Source organism: Berghia stephanieae, chromosome 11 (genome assembly GCF_034508935.2).
Source record: "Berghia stephanieae isolate SIO BIC M18660-M18661 chromosome 11, UCSD_Bste_1.3, whole genome shotgun sequence".
NCBI lineage: Eukaryota > Metazoa > Mollusca > Gastropoda > Nudibranchia > Aeolidiidae > Berghia > Berghia stephanieae.
Window position 1 is genome coordinate 15,837,612 of NC_088370.1, and position 10,000 is coordinate 15,847,611.

A 10,000-nucleotide genomic window follows, 5' to 3' on the forward strand; every position below is an offset into this window, starting at 1 on the left:
TAATAAACTTTCTGTTCACTGTGCGGCTATAAATAAATGTGGTCGAGTTAGTGGTATGACACTCGCTTTCGTATCTGAAGGTCCCGGGTTCGAGCCGACCGTCACAAACCAATATGGTTGGGCGGCTAAATTAAAGAGCGGAGGTACAAACAACACAAGGCAGCAGGCAATCAACGAGTTATTCCATCGACAATTTCATAACACACGGATGTCCTCCTGGAGTTCGATCGTTTCCATTACTACAGTGGGGGGGGGGGGGTAATAATAAACTTTCTGTTCACTGTGCGGCTATAAATAAATGTGGTCTAGTGGTATGGCACTCGCTTTCATATCGGATGGTCATGGGTTCGAGCCTCGCTCGCTCAGCGCATAGTAGAGTCCTTGGAAAAGCCTCTTTACTCACATTATCTCACCGTACTCGGGTGTAAAATGACTACCTGGCCGTTAGCAGCGTTGTCTCTCTTTTGAAAAAATTGTAATATCACCAATCAGGCGCCATGTCTCGTTCTACATGTTACGAGTTATTTGCTGTTGGTCAAGGATCCTTTGTAAAGCGCTATGAGTAAGGTTAGTGGATATTGCGCTATATAAAAGCTCAAGTTATTTTTTTTCACTGATAATCGACGGGTTGTAGTGTTTTCAGGACTGAAAGTCCAAAGTGTCGCTGGTTTTCATCAATGTTGTAAATAAAAACACTCTCAAATAAACGAGGCCATTGCTTGCAGCTATGTTAAACCAACCCCATAGTTGGGTTCGGTTATTAGACCTGCAAATATGGGCGCGTAGGTGACAACCGAACTCCCTTAATATTGGGTCATAAACCTACGACCTTTACACCCAAAACTGACTTCGTTACTATCCCATCACCACTTCGCCATCGATAATATAGCAGAGGTAAAGAGTTCGTGATGGGTCCTTTTAAAATAAATTCACAATTGGATTCAGTAGTCTGATGGTTCTAAACAAAGAAAATCATTACTTTTTATTCTTCATGCTGGCTAGAACTTTTCATATGCCATGTGATCAGAATGTGTAAAAGTCAAAACATGATCAAATTTATGGGCTTTTTTTTCCTCTGGATACGCTTTTATGCTCGCCGGAGAAATATTTCATACGGGCGTCCGCCATTGTTCCGATAGTTTAGAGCCAGTGTTACTCAGTTACCATGCGTCATTAGGAAGGAAGTGGACGTTACGACTGTTGAAGACTATTACATTCCTAAATTTAAACAAACCAAAAATAATAATAATAATAATAATAATAATAATAATAATAATAATAATAATAATAATAATAATAATAATAATAATAATAATAATAATAATAATAATAATAATAATAAAATCGGCGGGCAGACAGAAACACAGACAGACAAGCAGACGGGCAGTGAAAGCCCGGACAGCCAGAAGAGACAGGCATTATAGACGGACGGACGGATAGATAAGAGACATAAGTGTGAAATCAGACGAATAGACCATCAACTATCTTTCCGACAATGAATGGCCGAATGGTATAATATTATAATTAATATAATATAATCACGTCTCTATAATCAAGGAACTCCGCAATCCGGGTGTCTCAATTATCCGGACAGGTTGCCCGTGTTCGGATTTTTGTTTTTCTTCTTTATTTGTATAGTTTAGGGATTGATTCCATTTTCCGGGTTTCTTTGTAATCCTTAGAAAATGCTGGTAACGGGGATGTTCGGATTGGAGAGACCGAACATTGTATAGCTACAATGAAACAATCCAAAACATCGCGTCTAGAATAGCGTGCAAGTCAAGTCGGGCTGAAGATAAACAATAAGAAATGTAAGTGTATGAGAATCAACTCAAAACAGGGCAGAGACATTGAAAGCAACAAAAGGAAAGGTTGAGGATGTTGAAAACTTCAGCTATCTTGGAGCTGAAATGAGTAAAGGTGGGGGGGGGGGGGGGGGGGGGGAGGACTAGTGATTTGAAACGAACGATAGGGGAGCTTTCCAAAGGCTTGGGAAAGTTTGGAATGCAAAGGATATCGACAGAAAAATAAAGATAACACTCTTCAAATCCCTAATCATGGCTGCGAAACATGGAAATTAAACAAAGAGGACGAAAGAAGAGTGGATACTTTCTGTAACAAATGCCTCAGAAGATATTAAGAATAAGGTTTCAACATCATAAAAAAAACCCAGAGAAATTGATGGAACTGGCAGGCACGGATAAGGTTAGAGCAAATGTAGAGAGGAAGAGATGGAACTGGCAGGAACGGATAAGGTTAGAGCAAATGTAGAGAGGAAGAGATGGAACTGGATGGGGCATGTTTAGAGAAAGGAAAATGGGTTTGAATGTGCTATGGCGACGGGATGGTCACACGGAGGAAAGAGGAGAATGTTTGTTTTGTTTTTAAAGGTTTTACGGCGTTTGCAACACATTAAGGTCATATCAGCGCCAGTAAAAAGGAAGAAAATGGGATAGTAAAAAGTTCTTTGATTACAATTAAAGCACAAAAGAAAAGGTGAGACAAAGGGGAATTGGTTCAAATAGGGAACGGATGTAGATTCCAAGAGCACACCATCAAAGTCCTTACGTTTGAGATCACTAAAAGTCTCATCCAGACACAAGCACAGGTCCTCACTAAGAGGAATACACTCAAATGTTTTACAAATCATACATAATATAAAGAAACATAATGCAGTGCATAACAGAGAGATGATTTACAATGAAAAAAATATCATCTCCCAAAACTAACTATACATTCGACTGCTTCCCTCTCAGCCAGGGCATCTGGCCAGGACCAGGACAAAACCAAGTAATCTCATTACAAGACAAAGACAGAAAGCATGTTGGAAAACAGATATAAGGGGATAGAAGACACAGTATGTACCTCCCTTGCCCACTATGGGAGAAAGAGGAGAAAAGGACGCCCAAAAACAACATGGCTCAGAGTGGAGAAGGAAAGAAATGATGTTGGCATAACATACTCCTGGCAGCAAGCAAGAACAAAAGCAAATAAAGGGTCCAGGCCTGGCGCTGAGAGAACTAAGATTAAGGTTAAGGAAGCTGGATAGATTTCTGTATTTGTTTTAATTTTTTTTTTATTCATTTCCTCTGGTTACGTAACGGCACCAATGTTATTGTTTATTTGTGTTTATTAATTCCTTTTGCTATCATTTATCAACAATGTTACGAGGATATACAAAATACAGCAAGATAGCTTAATGGTTACATTACAATGTTATGACGATATTCACAATACAGCAAGAGAGCCTAATGGTTACACTACAATGTTACGACGATATACACAATACAGCAAGAGAGCCTAATGGTTACATTACAATGTTACGACGATATACACAATACAGCAAGAGAGCCTAATGGTTACATTACAATGTTACGACGATATTCACAATACAGCAACAGCTTCTAATGGTTACATTACAATGTTACGACGATATATACAATACAGCAACAGCTTCTAATGGTTACACTACAATGTTACGACGATATACACAATACAGCAACAGCTTCTAATGGTTACACTACAATGTTACGACGATATACACAATACAGCAACAGCTTCTAATGGTTACACTACAATGTTACGACGATATGCACAATACAGCAACAGCTTCTAATGATTACCCTACAATGTTACGACGATATACACAATACAGCAACAGCTTCTAATGGTAACACTACAATGTTATGACAATCTTTGGGGTGGCATCACTGAATGGACAAAATTGTATTAGGGAATTGGTTAAACTCAAATAAACTCAATAAAAGAAGAAAAAAAAACCCTACTAAAATCAGCCATTATCCTATTTTTCCCCATTCTCACTGACCTCATAATATTCTTTATTATCCAAGCAACATTTTTATTGTTGTTTCTTTTATTTTTAATATTCTCTTACCATCGCAGTCACTATCCACCCGGCCCTCCACTTTCTTCTTCTTCTTCTTCTTCTTCTCCTCCTCCTCCTCCTCCTCCTCCTCCTCATCCTTCTTCTTCTTCTTCTTCTTCTTCTTCTTCTTCTTCTTCTTCTTCTTCTTCTTCTTCTTCTTCTTCTTCTTCTTCTTCTTCTTCTTCTTCTTCTTCTTCTTCTTCTTCTTCTTCTTCTTCTTCTTCTTCCCTCCTCCTCTTCCTCTTCATTTCTGCCTTTAAATTAATCCTGTCTTCTTTTCAATATTCCTGATACCTCGTAATCGGATAAACCGTCTGCAGAATTTGAAATGCAGCTCCAATATTGACAATAACATCCTCGAGAGCCCCCCCCCCCCCCCCACCCCACCTCCGGCGCTCTCCCTAAACCGGATTGCAACCACTGTTTCCTGTTCTACCCCGTCTCAAAGCCCCGTCTCAAAGTTGAAACAAATTGTCTCAAATGTAGTTGAGCGGGTTTGAGTTTTGTTTCTTAATCAGATTATCAATCACACTTTGTGTGTTGGTAACTAACTTATATCCGGCTGGCGGATGGTATGAGTATTTTACCTGAACGCACATCATCAATAATATCATAACAACAGAGTCCCTATACAGCATCTAGAACACCATTGTCGTGACCATGCAAGACTTCATCAGCCCAGCCACTTACTCGGCGCATAGTCGAGTCCTTGGATAAGGCTCTTTACTCACATTCTCTCACTGTATTCAGGTGTAAAATGAGTACCTGACCGTTAACAGCGTTGTCTCTGTCGCAAAAAAGAAATGTAATATCGCCAAACAGGCGCCATGTCTCGTTCTATATGTTACGTGTTGTTGTTGACCAGGGACCCTTGTAAAGCGCTTTGAGCACATTTAGTGGACATTGCACTAGATAAAAGCTCAATTGTTAAAAATAACATCATAACAACAACCCCAAGGTTGTTGAGAGTCCCCTATAGATAGCTCGAAAATGACGTCACTCAGGTCTTTGTCATTGTTTTTTGCCATCCGAGTTTATTCGTAATTCTCACTAAAATGTATTAATCAGACTATAAACGATCATGGATACACACAGTTTTGTGTGTTGGAAACTTATACTTCCGGATGGCAATGTTGTGAACTTCTTAGCCAAGTGCATACTATCTATACAGCATCTATGATACCATTGTCGAGGCCATGCAAAACTTCATCAGCCCAGCCACTTACTTTTATTATCGACCAGGGAGTTAAAGACAAATGGAACACGTCGGCTATGTATCCTGCCCGTTGTCTATTTGTTGTAATGGCATATCGGATTATATCACTGATCCTCTCTCTGTCTCTCTCCCTCTCTCTCTCTCTCTGTCTCTCTCTCTCTGTGTGTGTGTGTGTGTGTCTCTCTCTGTCTCTCTCTCTGTGTCTGTATTCTCTCTCACTCTCTCTCTCCCTCTCTATCTATCTCTCTCCCTTTCTATCTATCTATTCTCTCTCTCTCACACACACACTCTCTATATCTCTCCCTCTCTCTCTCTCTCTAACTATCTCCCTCTCTCTCTCCCTCTCTCTCTATCTCTCTCCCTCTCTCTCCCTCTCTCCTCTCTCTTCCTCTCTCTCTCCTCACCTCTATATTTCTTCTCATTATATTATTATATTTATACATTCTCTCTCACCACTCTATTCTCTCCTGTCTATCTATCTCTCTCCCTCTCTCTCTCTCTCTAACTATCTCCCTCTCTCTCCCTCTTCCCTCTCTCTCTCTCTCTCTCTATATTATATATATATATATATTATATATATAATATATATAATTATATATATATATCTTTCTCTCTCACACACACAGAGAGAGAGAGAGAGAGAGAGAGAGAGAGAGAGAGAGAGATACATACGCACAGAAAATGACCTAACAATTCTTTTCCTCTTTCCGTTCGAATGACGTACGACAGAGTAAACAACAAAAACAACGATTACGATTACGACGACGACGACGATGATGATGATGATGATGACGACGACGACGACGATGATGACGACGATAATGATGATGATGATGACGACGACGATAATGATGATGATGATGATGACGACGACGACGATGATGATGATGATGACGACGACGACGATAATGATGACGACGACGGCGTTACAAAACAGCACGGTTTCAAACAATGATTGTCAATGATTACGCCACACTATAATAAACCCAACGACATCATGTGTGTGCATGGATGTCACAGAGGTCTTTCAATTAAGAGTCTTGGTTCATTTGAGTCCATCACTCCATGGAGAACCCAATCTATCTCTCTCTCTCTCTCTCTCTCTCTCTCTCTCTCTCTCTCTCTCTCTCTCTCTCTCTCTCTCTCAGTCACAGACACACACACAAACAAACACACACACACACACATATTGATAGAATGAAGTTGACGTCACTCGGGTCTTTGCTATTATTTTTTGCAATCCACGTTTATGAGTAATTCTGACACTCAACTGTATTATCCCGACTATAAAAGTTCATGGTTACACATAACTTTGTGTGTTGGTCCTTTATACTTCCGGATGGCAATGTTCTGAGCTCCTTAGCCAAGCGCATACTATCTTTACACAAAATCAAACACACGTAATTTAGAAGGAATGAAATTCACGTCATTCAGGTCTTTGTTATTGTTTTTAAGTCCGCTGTACTCTCCAAAAAAAAAAAACCATATTAAAAAAGAAAATTGGCCAGAAAACTCGTCCTTCACATATCGATCGATTTAAATTGACCCTCATTTTGGCAAAAACTGTCAAACCTGGGACTTCATCTCGACGCATAATATTTGGTCGTCTCAAATCTAGGCACAGAAAATCGGGCAGTCACGAGAGTCGCTGAGTCACACAGCTCTATACAACTCCCTAATTCAATTAATGATTCACTACTACACGTCCATTAATCAGATAATTCAAGTGAGTCCCTGCACCACTGGGCATTGAAAGAGGAAAGATGTCATTTTCGACGTGCAAAGTTCAGGGGTTGTCACACGCTGTTTGCCTTCGTCGTTCAGCCGTTTAGTTGAACTTGTAGAGAGCCTTCGAGTGGACTTCAAAACTTGTCGCGGCGTTTGCTGACTATAAAGAGTTTTCTATCCTACATTGACATTGACAAAACACTTTTCCCCCCTTTTTTTTTTGCCCCAAATTTCCGCACTTTAAATTATAATATTCCAAACAAAACAAACAAAAAAGATCGATGCATTACGACAACATGTGAGTAGTCAAAAATTCTTAGATTCAAGAAGACTTCTCTAGGTTAATGAGAGTGGGTCAGTGACATCTATATGAAGTCCTAAGATTGGGTGGATGGGAGTAAGGGTGGTGTGTGTGTGTGCGTGTGTGTGTGTGTGTGTGCGTGTGTGTGTGACGGACAGTCACAGAGATAGAGAAAGAGAGACAAACGAAAGAAAGAAAGAAAGAAAGAAGAAGAAGAGGAAGAGAAAAAAAATAAAAGAGAGAGAGAGAAAAAGAGAGAAAGAGAGAGAGAGAGAGAGAGAGAGAGAGAGAGAGAGACGGGTGTAGCGTTAAGAGTCCATTTCCATTGTAAACTTAAAGACATTCGAGTCACACACACACACACACAAAACATTCTCAAACTTATCATTTCATTAGAAGATATATTTCAATTAAATGTTCACTGGCACGAATAAGGGAAAAAAAATTAATTTTGTCAGTGCTCCATTACAAAAATAAAAAATCTTCCACTGACAAAACCGGAATGTCTTCATAGCCCAAATCGACTCAATGGAATCCTACTGCATTTCCCTTTATTTGTCAAGCTGGCGTAGAAATTAGGGTCAAGTGGTCAAGCCTGATGTTGGTCTAGCTATTGAGATGATGAGGCTGCCTTGGTTGACAACACCCGTCCTTATATTGGCTCCACTACCTCTTGGATCCGACGATTCTATGGCTAATTCTATGTGGACTCTCTCTCTCTCTCTCTCTCTCTCTCTCTCTCTTAGACACCTCTCTCTTTCTCTCTCTCTTAAACACCTCTCTCTCTCTCTCTATCTCTCTCTATTTCTCTCTCTCTCTCTCTCTCTCTCTCTCTCAATCCATCCATCCACATATCTATCTATCTATCTATCTATCTATCTATCTATCTATCTATCTATCTATCTATCTATCTATCTATCTATCTATCTATCTATCTATCTATATATCTATCTATCTCTCCCTCAATGACGCAAGATTTGATTGATTTTTTTTTTAAAATGATAAATGGGTTTTTTTTTAATATTTTAAAACGAAAATAATTTTTTTTAAAAATACAATGCAGTAATTGGTTTCGTTTTGAAAAATTTACGGCGCTTGAGATACTTTTAGATATGCCCCCGAGGAAAAGGAAGATGCTGGCATCCGGACGGGTGGATGGATGGAAGGATGGATGGATAGATAGATAGAAGGATGTATGAACAGATTGATGAATAGACGTATATATAGCTCGATAAATAGCATAGGGGAGAGAGAGAGAGAGAGAGAGAGAGAGAGAGAGAGAGAGAGAGAGAGAGATGATAAGACAAACTGAAAATAATAAATAATACCAGTTACACCCCCCCCCACCCCTACCCCCACCCTCAAATACTAAAATACTATACTCGTGACTCGTGACTCCCTATTAATACTTTACAATACAGGAACTAACAAAATAAAAAGTGCGTGTGTGTGTGGGGGGGGGGTGATTTGATAGAAAGAAACCTCTTGGGTAAACAGAGTAGTAGTAAGGCCTTTAGGGTGCTTTCAATGCTGGTATATCAATCAATGTAATATGATGTTTGATCCTTGCTTCATGCCCAAAAGGATGGTTAGTATTTCTCTGCCAATTCGCCCATTGACAAAACTACTTTAACCCAATTTTGCCCGAAATTATGTTTACCCAGAATGACGTTTCGTCATTCAGCTCTTTGTTACTGTTTTTAGTTAGCCAGTTGAGTGATTAGTTCTCAATAAAAAAATCAGACTATAAACGTTAAAAGCGGCACATAATTTTGTGATTGGTGCGTTTCATCCGGCGGCAGATGTGAGATGAGAGTCAAGTGTAATAGATCGATTATGTGAAAAAATAATTGAGCTTTTCATATAGCGCAATAACCACTAAACTTGCTCAAAGCGCTTTACAAGGGGGTTCCTGGCCAAAAGCAACGCTTAACGTATAGGACAGAACATGATGTCTGTTAGGGGGTACCGCAATAGGACAGTCCTGTCCAAAATCTGTAACATATATAATTTAGAGAAACCTACCGCGCCTATTGGGACGGGACAAAACAGTCCCCGACCCGTTGTGAAATGCTACAAAGGCGATATCACGCTGTTAACGGCCAGGTACTCATATTATACCTGAGTACAGTGAGAGAATGTGAGTAAAGAGTCTTTTCCAAGGACTCAACTATTCGCCGAGCGAGACTCGAGGCACGAACCCAGGACCTTCCGATCCGAAAGCGAGTGTCATACCACAAGACGACAAAGGCGCAAAAGACGAGTTGTTTTTTTGTTTTTGTTGTTTTGTTTTTTGTTTCTTTTTCGGCCAATATTTTTTAAAAAGCGTTTTTCCAGAGTACTACAATCAGCATAGTCCTTGGCATCTCAGCATTGGCTATTGAAAAACATAGATTCGGTTTCCGCTGATAAAGCCATCCCCTTCGTCCAATATCAACACGGCAATCAAATTACAAGTTCCACAGTTCAAAGTTCGAAGTTCGAAAGTTTATTTTTGGTGCCTTGGCTACTCCGGCATCCTAATAACTACGTACATACAAACGATCATCAGTGTGATTCACTGCGCTTCAATGCCAAATATAACACAAATAATCTTAGCAGTATCTAATTGATTTCTTTCTATCTGACTAACATGCAACCAATCGTCCCAAAACGGTATTATTATGGCATGGCGGGTAACATTTACAGTGGTCTAGTGGTATGACACTCGCTGTCGGATCGGAAGGTCCTGGGTTCGAGCCTCGGGCTCGTTGCACAGTTGAGTCCTTGGAAAAGGCTCTTTACCCAAAGTCTCTCACCGTACTCAGGTGTAAAATGAGTACCTGGCCGATAACAGCGTTGTATTTGTCCGAAAAATTATAAGTAATAT

At 39.8% G+C, this 10,000-nt stretch overlaps 2 protein-coding genes across 4 annotated transcripts in view; one reads left to right on the plus strand and one right to left on the minus strand.

Moving 5' to 3' along the window:
- The window catches only part of LOC144957010 (kinesin-like protein KIF13A), a 352,589-nt gene that overhangs the window by 265,820 nt on the left and 76,769 nt on the right, over positions 1 to 10,000 (minus strand). The window lies entirely within an intron of this gene.
- The window catches only part of LOC144957075 (MFS-type transporter SLC18B1-like), a 45,352-nt gene continuing 37,473 nt past the window's right edge, over positions 2,122 to 10,000 (plus strand). The window contains exon 1 of the mRNA XM_078888041.1: positions 2,122 to 2,255. Within this exon, the coding sequence (XP_078744167.1) occupies positions 2,122 to 2,255 (134 nt within the window). The remainder of the gene's footprint in view (positions 2,256 to 10,000) is intronic.